The sequence below is a fragment of the Pieris rapae genome, chromosome 15 (genome assembly GCF_905147795.1).
Source record: "Pieris rapae chromosome 15, ilPieRapa1.1, whole genome shotgun sequence".
Classification (NCBI taxonomy): domain Eukaryota; kingdom Metazoa; phylum Arthropoda; class Insecta; order Lepidoptera; family Pieridae; genus Pieris; species Pieris rapae.
The window spans coordinates 10,071,432-10,089,930 of NC_059523.1; the positions used below are offsets into that span (position 1 = coordinate 10,071,432).

Here is an 18,499-nt window from a genome sequence, read left to right on the forward strand (position 1 = left end):
TATGTAATTTGTCACTGCGAGTTGAACGGACTCCGTAATTACTCCGCTCCGCTCCCTAGAACTGAGCGAGTTCCTTTCAACTCTTTCTGCTCGCTCAGTCCTTTCCGCCCGACTATTTGTTGGTGGGAATACAAGTATGCAGTTTACGCTTGCGAGTTAGACCGAGTCCTTACCCATTAACCGTTCCGCTCGCGGTGGAAACCCGGCTTACCTCTTTGGAAAGCGGAAGGCGTTTTTTGCGGACAGGTTGTTTATGATCGGATTATCGGCGCCGATGGCCAGAAACCTGGAGATCCAGTCGCATAATTTCTCGGGGAGCGCATAGGCATAGTAGCTTTGAGAACCGTTGTTTGACAGAGCCGGTCGAAGGCTGTCGCTATATTTAACTGTTAGGCCCCTCAGTCTTAATTGCCTTGTTAAAGATGATGAATTTATAATTATCGGAATGGGTAATAGCGGCATCAATAAAACAACGCTTGTGTATTTTTATAATTTTATTGGAAACAAAATAATAATTATGCTATATATTGCACGTGACTTTCAAGTCGATACAAGATTGAGCAAAACCCACTTTCACTTACTCACTTCAAATTAACTATTTCTCACTTTCGATTATTTATCTACATGCAAATCCGTCTATATCAAATTATTTAATTCTTTAATAATTTTGATTTCTTGCCTGTCTGGATTAATTTTATAGTTTATATGTAGATAAACTAATCGAAATGCATAGAACATATAAGAAATTCATCAATTAAGAGAAAATAATCCCTGGGTTTTGAACATTGAATTAAACTATGGTCCCGGCAATGTGGGATGCATATTTGCCTCATTCTCGGTTTAACGAACGGATAACGAATTATTAAGGTTAAGTTCTAAGTGAACGTTTAATATACTCCCGTGTCATCCGTTAATTGAAAGAGAAATGGGTGGTAACGTGAGGAGTTAATATTGAATGCCTTTTTAAAAAACATTTCTCAGATCTACACATTTTTATTTTCCCAAATCGCACGAGTTATACCTTTTCCATTTTAAGTATAACGGGTTCAACGAAAAATCATGATCAACAAAAATCAATATAAAATACACGAGTAAAAATTAAATATTAAAAAGCTGTCACTTACTTTATTGCAAATTTATTTTAATTTATGACCAGTAAAACTTTGCCATTTAAAATAAATTAATACATTTTGCATATGCTGCAGACTTTCATAATAGTAAGTGAAATAATTGTTTTACTAATAATTCCACATTCAAGGAATGTTAACTATAATGGAAATTATATATTTTATATTGTAAACATTCCTTGAAACACAACTTGTAAATCATTTGTGACTTAAAGAAACACTGGAATGGAATTTCCTCGGCTCGAGTTCCATCAATACTATTCAAATGCATTCAAGTCAAAATAATTAAGTCAATACTTTGTCAGTGCCTTGGAAGGCGAATTGCTTCTTTAAACTAAACACTTTTATTTTATATATTTGTCGAACAAAGAAATCGGGCAAATCCGATATCTCAGAAGCTCTTCAGCAGCTAATCACCTAATACATTTGAGATTCAAAATTTTATCAACCATACACCACTGAGCCCCACTTGTTCCAGATCATTCTATTCATTTACATTACTTGAGATTAATGGCAGATAAAGTAGGTTTTTGTCTATCAATGGGGCCCCCATTTATCGCAAGTTTTAGGCAAGGACCGAACAATATTCTCCAATACTATATCTACCAGACAAATATAAACAACATTTTTAACGAAACATACGTATGATTAAACAAAACGAGATGGAAACAATATCATTCTACCACTCGCACACCGCTCGCGTCACGCACAACCAGTGTTACCATTTTATATTACTAAATATTGCGCGGGTTTTTGTGTTCATTGTTCGTTTCTCTAATGTCTAAATAGAAATAGTATTCCGGATCACAGGTGACAAAGTATTTACAAAAAATAACTTTTGTTTAGTAAATAGGAGAAGTAAGAAAACATCAAAAGAGATTTTATTCACAAACAGCACTCAAACCCGCGCTTACAACTAGTTTCAGCGGAACGAGTCCGCTTAATACTATCTTTACTCGGACTTCACTCATCTCTCGTTCTATTCATCACTCGAAATATGTCTGATTTCGATGTAAAATAATTCAGCAAGTGCACCCGTTTCAATAAATTCATCTTAACAGAGGGCGTTACGAGTCGAGTGACGAATAAACGTGCAAAGTAAAACACATCACAGTCAAATATCGGGCTAAGCTGATCAAACCGACGATAAGCGCATTCCTTAAATGTTTTTAATTATTTTTCATTCAAAATATAATACTCTTTTCATTAAAATCTCGTATAAGTAGGACTCTCTTTTAAATGTCGTAGTGCTTAGCTCTTTCGTATAGATATTAGACAAAACTAGAAAAAAAGGTTATTTGAGATAAAGCTAAATACTGTTTCGAAGACTTCAGGTTTTAGGTCAATGACGGGCAAGTAGTCTGATTCTGACGAGAATTTAGTCACAACCGACCGAAAGTGGCGGAGATCAATTAATATTATTTATTGCTAATAGTCCTTCTTCAGTTATACGAGATTGTGCTGAGTCGGCGCCGTCGGTTCCGGCCGCGCTCTCACTTAACGCCATCTAGGGGAAACGCCCATCCACAAATAAAATTAATCGGTCAGGACGAGGTCTCAATTATTCAAAGCGAATGAGTGTACTCACAGCACTTGATGGGGCTGAATGGCGGCGAGGTGCGCGGGCGAGGGTGGGACGGTAGGGGGCGCGGGGGGCAGCAGCGTCTGCGCCAAGCCCTCGAAGCGGCCTCCAGCCTCGAACCCGTTCTGGAAATGGCGTTCGTGATAAAAGGATACTCTCAATATGGCAGTGTCTATGACTTGACTTCAGATATTATCTGGCGTCTCACCGGTATCATGATGGTCGGTCTAAGCGGCTGAATTGAGGGCTGCATGGGATAGTAGGGGTAGTACTGCACGGGGTAGCCGATGTAGCCCGGGTAACCGGCGGCGGCGGCCGCGTACATGGCCGCTGCGCCCGAGTAAACGGGCAGTTGCTGGCCCAACCCCGGGATGCCCTGGTGGTGCTGAAGCTGCTCGTAGGGCGGCGGAGCGTACACGCCGCCGGCACCCGCTCCCGCCCCGCCGAAGGCTACTCCGTACGGCGATCCGCCCGCCACTAAACACGTCAGGTCATAAAAGAACGAAGAGAAAATCTATTTCAAAGACTGAATTAGAATTGCCACTCGAGTACCTCCATACTGCGGGGCTGCCTGATGCGGCGGCGCGGGCAGAAAGGGTCCTTGCGGGGGCTGCGGCTGCGGGTAGGCTCCGAGGGGAGGTGTCACTGCAACAACCTCTCACGTCATTCACGGCCGACTACGCCCAGCCCGAGGGACGTCGCTCTGACGATTCGACTTTGACCGGGGTACTCGCCGCTTTCGATTCGTGCAATTTCACTATATTAATGACATACCCGAGAAAATTGAACGAATCGAAAACGGAAGTATAGCAACACGAAATCTACACGAAAAATGCCAAGACAACGACAGAGTTTGGCCTCGCCGTGTTGCGAGAGTGCTACATAGGACTAAACAATAATTGCTTTGAGTGAATATTGTTGACTTGTGATTAAGTGGAAAAAATAAGACTAAGTATATTATAATTATTAATTAGTCACGCAGTACCCCCGTCAAAATCGTAGTCGAAGAGGCCTGAACTGAATGTTTCGAAAATGTACCGGTCAGGGCGACGCCATCTATCGGACAGAATCGCGCAAAAGCGCGCCACAACCCAAGCCCGAGCATTCACGCGTGACGTAGTGACGTGCCACGAGTGTTGCTATATTCACAATCTACAAAAATATAACATTTGCAACACTACAGCGCGGCTCACTAGCGTCAGTGTTAACGATCAAGCGATGTCCATACAACGCGTTACAAACAGACCTTGGATTTTTCCAGTCTTTGAAAAAATCCAGAGGCCGACCTCAGCTCCGGAGCGAAACTAGGTCACAGATATTCGATAGGTTCGACCTACCGCTGTTATTTACAATGCATTCCTAGGTCCTATGATCACATTCGCCCCGCGTAACCCATTCAATTACTATCAACAGGTTCGTAAATGCGAGGTGCGAGTGTGACCATGGTAAAGAAACCGCTTTAACAAAACAATCATCACACGATCATGAACCGTACGGGGAAAACATTAGTTATAAATTATTTAACAGATCTAGGATCGCCAGTGTCCCAATACGGGCGGCTTCGTCCGTGCCGGGTCACGGGCGAAGTGCTTTCATCATATACAAAAGCTTCTAATTTCACGAATTAACCAAATGATTAAAAGCTCGTATATATGGAGCCCACATCCCTGTAAGGCTGTGTCATGAGAGGAAGTCAAATCAGAGTTCAACTTTGCAGGAATGTAGCGATTAATAACAGACAGGACTCAAAGTGGCGCCCCAACGGTGAGCACAATTCGTGAACATTCCTTTAAAACAATATTATCTATATTTTATCTAGCTAAAACAAGTTTACCAAGATTTCTCTCGCCCATTAACGATACTGAACTCATTTTGCTGTTTAAATATCTAAAAAGCGAATGCAAAAAAGCGACACGTGAAAAATAAATATCGATATGATGCGCAGAAGGACATAGAATCATGCGGTGAACAAAATCTATTTGTAATAAAGTTCTTAGAACCATGCAAGTCTTACGCTAATGTATTAAAAAAAAAAATAAACTGCAAAACAAACAATTCGCAGATTGCGAAACCAAAGGCTGCGTTCAAACAGCAAAAGTTGGTTAAAATAAAAATCCTGGTAAAAGCCCTTAACTATACATAGAATACAACTTATTCCGTCCCACTACAAGTCTGTTTAAAATATTTACGTTGTATCATGAGTCAATTAATTGCACGTAAATTAATTAATCAGGAACCCTGTGGAATGGGATGCCTAAGAGACATTTCAAGTTAGTAATGTTGACTGAGAAAGGCATACTTCCCTGTCCTTCGTAAAGCTGTGCATGCAATAATACTTAAGGCAATTATTAAGACGTTCGCCGCTGCTGTTCCCGTCGCGGTGGTACGACATGACGTTTCTTCATTCAGGTGTATCGGATCAAATAAAATAAACATTCCACCGAAACGCGAATCAACATGCTCCCGTTGGACCTTATGTACTAGTCACACACTAACGTCATATTATGCCTAATATTATTTACCTTTTTAATTCAAAATGTAAGAAAGAAAAGAAATTAAAAAGGCAATAGAACCGTGTGTTACTGTCAATTACTTTTGAGTTTCGATTAACGAGCAACATGCGATCCTTAATTGTTATTGATTTGCTTATATTGAAAAGTCGCAAATAATTTGCAACATTTTCGCCATCACCCTACTTGGTCTACAAATATCATTAATGCAATTATTGTCTGGTGCACATTGGTCGTTCAGTAAATTGTTAAAGTTAAATAATGATCATTAATGATTGTAGACTAAAAAACAATTCAATGACAAAAACCAGGCACTGATTTGTTTCCTTTGTTAGTGAAACTCAACTTACATCTGCTAATTTAGAGGCACAAGATTCTGAATTAACAGAAACTTGAGACTGAATAAATGCTTAGAAATGTGATTTCTCAGAAATTTGCGTTTATCTTAAATTAAACTTGGTAATATTTCACTAAAAAAATCACATGACAAGCTTTGATATATTAATAATTTTAAATTAGCATGTTCTAAAACGATAAGACATCCTCATTACACACAAACAATGAGAATGCTTAAACAGAGAGGCAACGGCTACAAAACAAAAGTACAGAAAAATAAAAATGTCTAGGATTGCCTCTATGTTGAGAAAGGTGCAAAAATTCTAGCAAACAAACATCAACATTGAATGACACACCCTTTAAATTCCAAAATTAGGATCTAACGGATTTGCATACTTTGACACAACAATGTGGAAAGGATTTTAATTTAAAGGATGAGTTTAGCAAATAAGTGATTAAAAAAAGGTTAAAAAAGAAGCTGTAAAGAAATTAATTATAATAAAACATGAAAAAAAGACATCTGATCAATCAAATGTAAGAACTTTGAGAACCATAACAATGTACAATAATTATGTATTATAAAGTTTCATTTAATACTATTGTGTTGTTTTAGGGATATCAAAGTTCTTTTCTTAACAACTTGTTTTTTACCAATTAATCTAAATTGCCTGGAGCTGTATAAAACAATTCACATTTTTCTTTTGTAGTAAAAATGTTTATTTTTTAATAAATGCAAGATGTTAGAAGAAAAGTGAAGCTATTATAAAAAGCTCCAACCAAAACAAACTTGATTTCTATATTATTTGCTGGTTTAAAAACTGGTTTTTGTAATATACAAGACCCAGTGTAAGGTCATTGAATGCATTTAAATATTTTATGCATGCTGTCTGAGACATTTCAGCATGAGTAATCAGTTGAACAATGGTGTTATTGCTTTATCACATTTAATTTGAGAAAATATTCAGACTGATCCTACTGAAATGTTGAGGTGTTGGCATTGATTACATAAACATAAAATATGATGTAAAATCCTATAGCAATCAAGTTGTAAATTACATTATTAAGAATTAACACATACGATCGTCCACACGCCGATACGCACATATCATATATTATTTTTTCTAGGTCTCCAAAGAAAGAAAAAAAAATAAAATTCTATTTTGTGTTATTACATGATATTGACTAGTCGTCTGGTGACAGCTGACTCCGTAGACCCGAGATGCACCTGTGGAGAGGAGGGGGCGGCTGGGATAGGACAGGGCATGGACAATTCATTATTATTATCTCAAAAGCGGCAGGCTGTATGACACTAAGCCTTTGCCTATGTCAAAAAATCGATTGCGGGGGCTGACATATGTAACAATGTTGCATACTAATTTGATTCATGCATAATTTGCAATATGACAATGTAACAAAATCTTTTCTCTTCTAATGCTACAGCAAACCGACAAAATTGTACATATAATATTGTACTTTTGTCATTTTTATTAATATTAAATGCGAATGTTTTAATTTAGGTTCGTAATACACTTAAAATGGTTTTAGTTATTTAAATATGCACGTTATATATAAATTCTTCGAGAGGTGTAGATTTAAAAGAGAAGAATCGATAACGTAAGTTGGTCATCCCGCCTATTCGTTGTCTTCCATCTTGGATTTGAGTTATTGATCGCAGCACAATAGTACTCTTCTGGTTCAATTGTATATATTAAAACGATTGTTTAAATATATCAATCACATAAATTACAGACATCATATACAAAAACTCTATCGCTTAGATTATAGCATAAAAATTTTAGTTATACGACGTTACATATGTTAACCTTCAGATTAATTATTATAAAGAACAAAGAAATTTAAAAGAATTTGTATAAATACCTTTCTTGTCTGCCATATTAGACTATAATAATAATTTTACTAAGAAAATGCTAAAAGAATTGAACAATGTTCGATATTTTGATCAATTTCGCGACGGTTACAAAAAATTGCAGTCGCAATAAACTCCTTCAATTCACGAAATAAAACTGATGAAGTGGTCTGAGGTATGAGGATCGAGGGGTGAGGTAAAGAGAAATCGAAATATTGTCAATTGCTAATGTCAGTGATGTCATTTAAATTATAGCTTACAGAATACAGTCACTTTGAGAATCTATAGGGTATCAGAAATTTTTTTATCTATGTTTTCACTTTGAAATTTCACCAGAAAAAAACCGCTCGTATATAACAATTTATATTTATCTTTTAACCCAGGGATTTATTTAATCTAGTGCATTGTAAATAAGGTGACTCGTAGAATGTTATTATGCGGCTACTAAGAATATTTTTTTCACTAAGCCGAATACATCAACCTTTAACTAGGCATTTTATTGTGGATCTTTGCTTCGTCTTGGGTGACTCGAATAGTTGGTTTTTGACTTGAGCTAAGGAGATTCAGATATGCGATCGGTTCCTAACTGAGCTATGAACGAGTTTCTCGGGAAATTAAAAGTTGCCGGGAGGTCCAAATACAGTTAAATTGGTTTCCGCATAGGTATACAATTATCACCCCGAAGGAACTATTTTGTTAACGGTAGAGCTGATGTGAACTAATGAAAGAGTAAATTGTTATGTCGTTTATTCAATCGCAGATCCCACGTCATCGAACAAACAGCGTAAATGCTCCAATCACTAGCTTATATCGCTTCCATAATGGGAAGAGTTTGACGTATCGCGGTTCTCTACCCTCAGTCCTAAGTAGAATTTTGTAGAATTAAGTATAAATTTCTTATTTCTTATAAATTTTTGTTATTGTGACACTTTGTATCCAAATATAGGAATGACACTAATTTAATAGTGTTTGTCCCGATGAAGTAAATAAAAAAGGAGTAGAAAGAAATATTTATTGTCTATGTACAGTTAATTTATTTGTTGAATTCTAGAAGTTGGACACGAGACTCCATTTCCCTCCGCATCTAAAACAATAAAGAAGAAATTAAAAGCCTGAAATATGAATTGTATCATATCGGAGCGAAGGAATACCGACCTGCAGGCGCCGACGAAGCGTCCGTCGTAGGCCCGCTGAAGCGGATGTCTGGCGCAGAGAGAGGCGGACAGGACTCGCGCGCCGCAACGCCCGCACTCGCGCCATCTGCCGCCGCCTTTGTCGCCGCCGCCCAAGTACATGTACCTGCGGGTATGCCGTCGTCTGTAGATGCGGAAGGTCGAGGTCTAAAGACGAGTGCCGAAATCGGTACCTTATGGCGTCCATTCCGAACGACGGGGTCAGCTCCGAAACCGCGTGAGGAGGCGGCTCGGGGACGTACCGGAGGGATTCGGGCTCCACGCCGTACTCCAACTGTTCAACCGGATGCTCGTTAACATTCGAAATATTTGTTGAGTACCAGAATACGATGACGGACGGGCGCACTCACGTAATGGGGCGTGGGCCTGCAATGGGGAGCGACGATTCCGCAGCGGGGCGAGACGTCCCACACCCGGGACGTGTTTTGCACGCACAGGGTCAGACATTCCTCTGCAACAGATGCACACGTTTTCATCATCGTCTCGTGCTTCGCTCCGGGGCGAGTATTCGTGGACAGAGGTCTAAAGAGAGTCACCCAGCAGGTCCGGTTTGACGTTGTGGGGCGAAGCGGCGAGGCGCGCCAGGGCCGACTGCAGCCCGGCTCCGGCCTCTACCCCGCCCCAGGTGCTTCGGGCGCTGCAGCGGGACACCACCAGCAGCTTGCGCAGGACGCCCAGGGCCGACGGGTCGGCCCACACCTCGTACCTGCGGATGTCACGATTCATTAATTGAATCGAAGCATCGGGGCGTTTCGCGATATCTATCTATAAAACTGCTTTCCTAGGCAATACTGTACTGTACAAAATTCCTACAATAGATAGTAAACTCCAGTGGGTGGGGCCCACACATAGAGACTCTTTCGAATAGGCTGAGCTGTGCAGCATATGCAGTAAAGAAAATCCGACAGCTTACTAATAAGGATACGGCTAAAATTGTGTACCATAGCTACTTTCACAGCATTATGTCCTACAGTGTTCTACTCTGGGGTGCTGCTGCAGAGGTTCAATCCATATTTGTGTCGCAGAAGCGGGCTGTTCGGGGTATTTGTTGTGTTTCCCCGAGGGAGTCGGTACGGAATAGATTTAAGGAACTTAATATTATGACATTATCCGGTCAATATATTATTCTTGAAGTCTTGTTGTATGTACATAAAAACTTAAACAATTTTAAAACAAATGGTGACTTTCACCAGTATAATACGCGTAATAAAACTAATTTGAGTGTGCGACCAACCAGGCTCCAGAAGATAAACCACTCCTTATATGGAAATTGTATTCGTTTTTACAACAAACTCCCGAGCGAAATTAGAGAACTGTCACTAAATAAATTCAAAGCCCTCGTTAAAAGTAAATTAATTAATAAAGCCTTTTATAAATGTGACGAATACTTAAATAAATCTAATCATTGGGATTGATTTTCTCCAGTTCAAACGGAACGTTTCTTGCCAGTTCTTCTTACCCGTTCTACGCCCTTGACTTGCGAATTGGTAGTGAATGTAAATTTTTGACGTTCACAAGCGTCCCTAGTGTTTACATAAAGATATAATAAAGATATTTCGATTGATTGATAGTCGTGTCAGAGGATTTGGTCTCACCCGTGATGGGGAGTGGAGGTCTGCAGCGCCGCCAGCGCCGTGAGCGCCGTGTGCACAGCCCGCCGAAGCGGACGCCGCAGAGCCTGCAGCGGCTGCAGCGCCGACAGAGCCGTCTCTCCGAGCGCCTCGGCCTTAGCTTCGAGCGTCAAGAGGTTCTGGAAAGCGCAATAAGCCAATTGACGAAGCCTATTCCGATTCGCACAGACGACCACCGCTCGGAAGCGTCGAATCTCTCGAGAGCACCTTATCGTGGTCGGGTTGGTCGTCGAAGAGGCCGGCCAGGGCGGCCAGCGCGTGCAAGGGCGAGTCCTTGTCGTCGGGGCGGGGGGCGGGCGGGCGAAGGGCGCACGCCAGGGCGGCGCTCGTGGCTCCGCTCATCAGCACCGACGTCAAGTTGGACGCGCTCGCCTGTCCGCTCGGGATCATGCTGTAAAGCAACACGATCGTTACATCATCATCGTCAATCGTCGCTCGTCCTCTCGCACCGCTCTAATGGCGTCTCCGGGCGTACCTGCACAGCAGCATTCTCAGGCGGATCCAGGCGTAGTAGTAGTGCTGTTGGAACGAGGCGGGCTGTCGCTGGAAGTTCTCCGTCAGTCTGTAATTTCATTTAAAATCGTGTGACAAGACGAAACGACAATATCATTTCATCATCAGCGAATGACGAGACGGGCACCTCTCGTAGAGCGCCTCGAGGATGTTGGGCTTGAGTCCCATCAGCGCGTCCACGCAGTCGAGTCCGCTCACCGTGGCGTACTCCAGCAGCGCGCACGTCTGAGAGACCACTTGGCTGGCTGAAAATGACGTCACACTGACAATTCGTCCGATCCGAGCCGAGTTCGCTTTGGGAAAGAGAAATGAACGGATCCGAGTACCGTGCTCGTGCGCCGGCGTGTGTTTGTAGAGGTGAAGCTGCGAGTGCGTGTCGACCACCACGACCGCACTCCCCGACCACGACACGCTGACGCCGCACGCGCGGCCGCATCTGGCGCCACTCTGCAGGTAATCATCGATGTTTTTATTCGATACGTGACATTTACTCAACATATACACACACACTAACTAACCGGTAAGAGGCCCGGCCCATATTTTGTCTTCTTGGGCGGAGAAGAAGACGGCGGAGACACCTCACTGCTGGTCACCACCGGCCGCGAACACAGCTGCACATATTGAGAGTTCAGTTTCACATCGAGAGCTACTTTAGCTTCAGTTACGTAGTGCTTACGTAGTGGTGCGAGTCCCCGATGAGATGCAGGGACCCGGGCGTGACGAGGGCGGCCGGCGAGGCGGCCTGAGGTCCGCCGCACGCCACGCCCGCCGCCGCCTCGCCGCCCTCCACCTGCCACGCTCCCGTCGCCTGCCAGCTCTGCCGAAGTAACGTTTATGCTGTTCACATTTGAGACAGAGATTGCAGTTCGAAGGTATGAAAAATGCACTCACGAGGGTGGCGAAGCACTCCGAAGCCGACTTCGGTCCTCCCCCAGGAGTAGTGTTCCCTTGGACGGAACCTGAAGGAGACGAACGAATTATTTTTGGAACGCGAGGTACAAAAAAGAGAAACTCGAAAAATAAAAAAAGTAGTTAATTAATATATAATAAAAAATCTAAAGCAAACATTTCATTCGTCACCTTTGGCCAGTAGTTTATGTACGGGATAAGCTCGTTCCGTGAGCTTCCAGAGAGTCACCGTGGTGCTACCCACGAACAGACTGTCCACTTCCTCTGACAATTTCCAACTCAGGCAAACTAAGGGAACATGTAAATATGTTACGGTATAATTAATTAAAATCCCAGATATCATATTTGAGCTAAAAAGACACTGACCGGGCAGCTGCGGCGTGTCATCCGGCAGATAGAGCGTGGGCAGCGGCGTGAGTTGCAAAGCCAAAGGCAGGCTCAGCGAAAGGGCGCCCGCCCGCACAGACGCCCGTCCGCCGCACACGCACAGGGCGGCCACTACGATTTTGCCATCTGCCGATATTACCACGTGATGCATATTTGTCTCCTTTAAGGGGAAACTCTTTACTCACAGTTTTATTTTTGGTCTTCTCCCGAACTCAAGTTAAGAGACTAAGGACTATAGGTGAGTGATGTTTCCATATTTTTACGCCGCATTCCACTTGCCCCTCGGCCTACTTTTCTTTGTCTTCGCCGCTACATAATCTTTCACAACAAAAGTGAATTTTGTTTCGCAAATTTAATATAATAGGCCCTACAATACTGACTTTTGTGAGCGAAAGCTGCGGCGGTGACACGGTCCCGAGCGGGACGAAGCGGAACCACGGCAGACTTCGACGAACAACCCGAAACCGCTCCCACCAGGCCCGACCCCGTCACTACGCACACGCCATCGCTGCCCGCTCCACTGGCGTATCAATACAAACCGTTATCAAATTGAATAGAAAAATAATTGAATAAATAATAAAAATAATTTAGATTTACCCGAATCCTTTGAGTGTGGGGCAGCTCCTCGACAATTGAAATCTCTCCGTCATAGGCACTTCAGCTTTTTTGTCTGATACCAAAACTCTACGTCCATTGTGGAAGAATATCGCCTTAATCACCCTCTCGCCTGCAAAATAAAAGATGTCTTTCTAAGTACAATTTTACCATCTCATTAAATTGTTGCTGATTAAGTCTCTATCCCACTGGATGTGAATTGCTCCCATATGTCAACTCATGTTTATAGTATCATAATTAATTCAATGTACTTTAAGCTTTACCTAAGCTTTCAAAACATTTATATTGTATTTTTGTCAAAACACTTTGTCAATCAATATTACCTATTATTGTAATATATTGTATTGTATATTATAATATAAATGTTGTAATATTTCTATTTGGATTACCTGGAAAATTGCCAGTATACAAACAACTCCATTCATTTAATAAATAATCCTTTTGTCCATATACAGATACATCTCCTACTGTAGTAGCAACTAGCAACTGCTTGCCTTCTCCATCCCACTCAAGAGTAGAAACCTAAACAGCAAGAGAACTCTTTAGTTACATTGATCAATTATACCATACAAATGTGGGATATACTTACAGGATGTGTAGTACTTGTAACTTTGTAGCTATTCCATGGTGTGATAATATCACATACATACACATGCCCTCCCCAGGTGTCTCCATCTGCATCGGAGAGCTCAGTAAATGATGTGAATGCTATGATGTTACACACTGATATTGTACAAATTGGACGCACTGCTTCTGGGTCTGTAGTGCTGAAATTGTAGAAATATTTATTTTTAGAACTGTTTTTATATACAATATATAGGTATTCCAAAAACATTATTTACATACTTATTATACTATTATTTATACATACAAAAAATTTGTATACTTTGTTTACTACTTACCCATCTAAATTAGGTGGCTCACATTTCAAAGGTTTACGTCTCATTGAATAGATTAAATCCATTTTGAGAATTTTTCTAGCAAGTTGAGTTTTACCAAACCGTGTTCATAATTTAGTTTAGCTAAATTAATATTTTTTTAACACAGTTATAAAGTCATATTTCTAAGTTTTTACTTTTTAATTACATCCATTGGTATTATTTTTTTCAATTTTACAAGAGCAAGAATATTAGAATTTTCAGTCATAAATCTCACAAAGTATAACTGTAAATTGACAAAATAAACTAGAAGTAAGAGTTCAGCTTTAGTATTTTTATTTTTTAAAAGCATCTGTCGCCTGAACCCTGAGTTATCAACTGACAAGTTGATAACCTAACCACAGATTCCGATTCTGTACTAAACAATATCTAAAGATATAATTTGTAAAATTAGTAATTTACGTTGGCAAGTTATAATAGTAGGGGTGTCGATGTAATCTATTTCCGAATATATTAGTAATCTAATCCAAACTATTCGTATAATAGGGATTCAACCTTTCGAATCGGTTCGCGATTTGGTCTTTGGATACTACGTAAATTACTAAACATCCGCCGCCGCATATATTTATAAAGCAAAATTGGAATCATCACCGTTTCTTCTTTCAATTTCTTCTTTAATTTTAAGGAAATGTTTCTTTTAAATGTGCCTTAGACAGGCGTCATGACCAAAATTTTGCGTTGTTCGTTCCTCTATCTGGATTATTAATTGAAGTTTTTACTTTCGCTTGTTTCTTGACTGCTTAAGAGTACCGAGTACGAAGTAGCTAAATTTTCCTGCTATTTTTAAATCTTTAATGTGAATTATCGTCAATCAATTATAAAACGTGTATAATTTTAATTAGAAAGAATTAAATTTCATAGAATAATAAAATTTCTCCTGCATTTTCAGATGTGAGTTCAACCGATTTTAATTTGAAATATATTTCATAATACGAAATATTTCAATGTTGTAATTTCATGTCAACTTTTATTATATATTTACAATTGACCGAGTAAATTAGGTGAAAAAACAAGTCGTCCATCTATTACCAAATCGTTTCAAACTTCAAGTAATAATAAATAAATAATCCCATCCCTACAAGTAACGCAGTAATACCCAGCTGCAGAAAATAATACCTAGTTTTGACGTTTACAGCCTATGAAACTCTCTCCATTTGTTCCTTGGAGTCATATTCCTTTAATGTTATCCGAGGTGTAAAAATATATTATTGTCCGATATTAGAATCCTAAAAGAAATAAATTTATAAGTTAACTGTGAGACGGTTAGACGTAAACAATAGAGCTCCATAGATTACGTATATGTATGAATCCATCTGTGATTGTATCCATTTTTGTTATACTCTACAGCAGCAACTTCACATTAGTGTGTGCTGTATAATAAGATTGTGCGTACATTGACCTTTATTATTGAGTTCGCGTTGGATTTTTGAACGGAGCAGTGTTGACTGTACATCAGACAAAAATGGCGGCTCGTTGTATTTGCTAGCATTGTGATATTTCGCATAATTTTCTCGAAATAATCGTGTTTTTATGTGAACATGTGAAAAGTATGAATTAAACTTTGTAGTTTAGTGTTCAGCGCGTATTTATTAAGATGTGTCGGACAGAATTGTGCCGTTTTGGGATAGGGAACTGGATTTTTTTATTGGCCTGCCTGCATTTGTTTACCCAAACCCAAGGTGAGTTCCTTTCTTATAAATAATGTTATTGTAGATAATATTGATCGATTCATGTCTACATTAATAATTTATCTGTGTTTTGAATAGACACTTGTATTGATCATTTATTGTAGAAGTAGATAAGCAACTTCAGTATTATATTTTCTATTTTATTTATAATATTATAAAATAATATTCTATAAAAATTGCTTGAAATATATATATAAATGTTTAAATATATTAATTTATTTTATATTAGGATAAATAAAATGTTGTTTCTAGTTAATGTATTAAAAATATGTTATACCTAAGAATTAATATTAACAGATCCACCAACCAAATGTTTCGTCGTTTATAAGGTACACGTAAAATAGGGTTTCGTAATACAGACGAGAAAAGCGTTAAAATTGGAAAATTTACCTTAGTTACGTACTTGTACATAATACGGATGTGTAAGGGGTTTCCCGTGCTGGTGTACCAGTTGCCACCCTCTGCCCATTAGACGTCTGCGGTTTAGCCCGCGCCTAAACCGCGAATTTAACCGGGAAGCGTATCATATAGTTAAAGCTCACAGCGCGTATGAATATAGTTAAAATAAAGTTAAGCTCTGAACAATAAACACTGCATTTTTTTTCGATTTAGTCAGTTTTCCCTGTAGTTAAGTTAAGTTAAGAAGTTGATTAATTGTCTACGTTTCGCATTTCCTCCCAATCATCAATTCGAAATTTAAAAATAAGCTTGCTTTAAATTTTTGAATATTTTAACGAATAATTCTCACATTTATTTTGCGCTCGCAGTGTCGTGTTTTAGACATGAGGTGGCTACAAGATCGTCATCCCGCATGAAGTCGTTAATTAGTCGAGCATTTCCGCCGTTTGCAACACGAGATAAGAATTTAAATAAAAACTTAGCGAGGGTCGAGAATGCAGGAGCTCAACAAAGGTGCATTAAATGTGTGGGATTTGGGACTTCGTACATCGTATCGCTGTAATGAGACCTTTTTATTGTCTTAAATAAATTTATCCAAAATATCTATTACCTACGTATATTAAAATGCCGTAACATAAACAATGCTTTTATATTTTAATTTTCAGCGATATACATAGGTGATTACGAGAAAAACTAGTAAAAAAGTAGACTGAATGAGTATGTGACTCGGTTTCTTTTCTGACGTCAAGGAGCATAATATATGTTAACGATATTTGAACGTGTAGATGTAAGGAGACTCCGCAGAAGGTGGGCGCCAGAGCTTTAGAAAGCCTGTCAGATAAGATGCTGCTCGCAGCCTGAGAGGTTTCTACGTTCACTTTGCTAGCTTTAAGCAACTAAGTCTACTGTTACATAAATAAATAAAAGAGTTTTTATAACTTTTTACAAATGGTTAAGTTAGAAAACGTGTTGAAGCTTCTGAATCAAAGTCATACAACGAAAAGTTGATATCTAAAGATTACTTGATTGATGATGATGTTCCAAAAGCCGGCAACGCACTTGCACGCCCTCTGGCAATGTGATCACCGTTTCCACTTAACATCAGATGAGCTTTCTGCCCGTTTTTCCCTCTGTTATATAAATAATATTAAGTAATAATACTTTTTATTTCAAAGTTGATATGTTTCCTGATTTTAAGCGCCTTTTAAAATATTAATTATACATTTTATATCATGTATTTGTGATGAGTCAAAAAGTATTAAAGATAAACAAATATACCATAAATAAGCCTTGACCTTTTCAAGCCTGGGCCTCAAACTTCTCTGTTTTATTATCAGTGACCAGCCTCCAGAGCCTGACTCACGCCATCGACTTGGGTTTGGCAAGTTGGTTTCCTCTCGATTTTTTCAATGTTAAATGCGCACATAGAAAGAAAGTCCATTTGTGTTGAATCAAGTAACAGCCGAACCCAATTATTAATCCACAATCTCAGATTGAAAACAGTTTGATATCAGACCGTGACAGTCGATCGATCTCCTATCTGCATCCCAAATCCCAATAACCAAATCTACGAAGACAATCCATTTTTGGCGACGGTTACAATGCAATCTCTTCGCTCTTTACATTCATATTTGATAATATATAAACAACACAAAGTAGATAAACCGGTACAAATAATATTAAAATACATGTCTATGTTTAGGACATATCAAATAGCTTTTAAATTGTTTTAAAAACTGGTGTAAGTTAAAATCTTAAGAATCTTTTCATACAAAGGTTTATCCACATACACCGACTACTACTACCTATCTAATCCTACCATGGATTGCTTGTATCGACAGATGGCTATTATAATCCGCCGATTGGTTATTGGCACACTTTTATCAATATTTGTTTCGAGATGTCTATTTCAGATCGTCAAAAAAGGATTGAGATAGGTTATTGAGTTTGGGCGTAATCAACTAGATAACACTGCTCTTAATAAATACATAAACTCTACGATTAAAATGTGTTTAAAATTTATTATAAGATCAGATGTCGTTGTAGATGTAGTAAATTAGCCTTCGCCTTGTTAATTTGTTTGTTTGCTAGATCAATCGTGATCTAAATCGATGTACCAGAAATTGTGTTCCCTACTTTGTGCATATGTTAATCTAATGAAAATAACCATAAGCAAGCAATTTAGTAGAGGAACTTCACTTAAACAATTCAAAAAAGTCTAGTCTAGTCTTATTTTATAGAATTATAAAAATGTACTATTTATGATTGTCTAAAACTATCGTTTGATAATGTAACTGTTATGTGTTTGATAAGCAAATGGGACGAGCTCGAAATCGAAAAGTCGTTTGTATTTAAGGTTGCATAAATTGTTAAGAAATGTATGTAACCCTAAATGCTAATAGGTGGTCGCAGTACGCGTATGAAACCCTTGGTGAAGTGTGCCTTGAGTCATAACAGTATTTTTTAGTTCTAACAATTTTCTTAATTAACAAAATGTAATTGAGCAGCCGGGACATGACGACCCCGTCGCCCCCTGATGAAATAACAGTACCCACCACTGGCAACTCCCCAGTAAGAGCTTCTTCCACTTGATTGCCTCGATGGCTAGCTATGCATCATACTACGGGTGCTACTTGTGGTGACTAGTCGGACTTGAATTTGTGTATGCAGTAATGTCAGTTATTTCGACTACGTTTTTGCGTGTTGTTTCCACGAGAATGTAAGTGCGTGTTTCAATTTCACCATGCCTCCGGCATAGAGGACCTGCCTGATAGAGATTTAGATTATTATTCTTTATTACTTAA

At 39.3% G+C, this 18,499-nt stretch overlaps 3 protein-coding genes across 6 annotated transcripts in view; 1 reads left to right on the forward strand and 2 right to left on the reverse strand.

The window, feature by feature from the left end:
- Positions 1-479: 479 nt before the first annotated feature.
- Positions 480-7,601, reverse strand: LOC110995921 (splicing factor 3B subunit 4). Its single transcript, XM_022263331.2, has 5 exons — positions 7,434-7,601; positions 3,262-3,354; positions 2,918-3,186; positions 2,716-2,834; positions 480-2,634 (listed from the first exon to the last, which is right to left on the reverse strand). The coding sequence occupies exons 1-5, from the start codon at positions 7,447-7,449 to the stop codon at positions 2,625-2,627; spliced, it is 507 nt and encodes a 168-aa protein (XP_022119023.1). The 5' UTR covers positions 7,450-7,601; the 3' UTR covers positions 480-2,624.
- An 819-nt stretch (positions 7,602-8,420) lies between these two features.
- Positions 8,421-13,923, reverse strand: LOC110995937 (mediator of RNA polymerase II transcription subunit 16). Its single transcript, XM_022263363.2, has 20 exons — positions 13,573-13,923; positions 13,260-13,437; positions 13,060-13,192; positions 12,653-12,782; positions 12,436-12,575; positions 12,035-12,181; positions 11,840-11,956; positions 11,651-11,718; positions 11,436-11,576; positions 11,278-11,370; positions 11,086-11,206; positions 10,887-11,004; positions 10,722-10,808; positions 10,454-10,637; positions 10,211-10,365; positions 9,152-9,321; positions 8,966-9,066; positions 8,789-8,889; positions 8,578-8,721; positions 8,421-8,506 (listed from the first exon to the last, which is right to left on the reverse strand). The coding sequence occupies exons 1-20, from the start codon at positions 13,632-13,634 to the stop codon at positions 8,470-8,472; spliced, it is 2,427 nt and encodes an 808-aa protein (XP_022119055.2). The 5' UTR covers positions 13,635-13,923; the 3' UTR covers positions 8,421-8,469.
- A 1,077-nt stretch (positions 13,924-15,000) lies between these two features.
- Positions 15,001-18,499, forward strand: part of LOC110995938 (netrin receptor DCC) — a 42,717-nt gene continuing 39,218 nt past the window's right edge. For all 4 annotated transcript variants that reach the window (XM_022263364.2, XM_022263367.2, XM_022263365.2 and 1 more), the window contains exon 1: positions 15,001-15,287. In XM_022263364.2, the coding sequence (XP_022119056.2) occupies positions 15,203-15,287 (85 nt within the window). In that variant the 5' untranslated portion in view covers positions 15,001-15,202. The remainder of the gene's footprint in view (positions 15,288-18,499) is intronic.

Coding starts and splice junctions, on each gene's coding strand:
- LOC110995921 (XM_022263331.2), bottom strand. Junction 3,187..3,261: donor GGCAGCCCCGCAGTATGGAG/GTACTCGAGTGG, acceptor TGACGTGTTTAG/TGGCGGGCGGATCGCCGTAC. Junction 2,835..2,917: donor GACCGACCATCATGATACCG/GTGAGACGCCAG, acceptor CGCCATTTCCAG/AACGGGTTCGAGGCTGGAGG.
- LOC110995937 (XM_022263363.2), bottom strand. CDS start 13,634: ATGGATTTAATCTATTCAATGAGACGTAAACCTTTGAAATGTGAGCCA. Junction 11,207..11,277: donor ATGGGCCGGGCCTCTTACCG/GTTAGTTAGTGT, acceptor GATTACCTGCAG/AGTGGCGCCAGATGCGGCCG. Junction 10,366..10,453: donor ACCAACCCGACCACGATAAG/GTGCTCTCGAGA, acceptor TGCGCTTTCCAG/AACCTCTTGACGCTCGAAGC.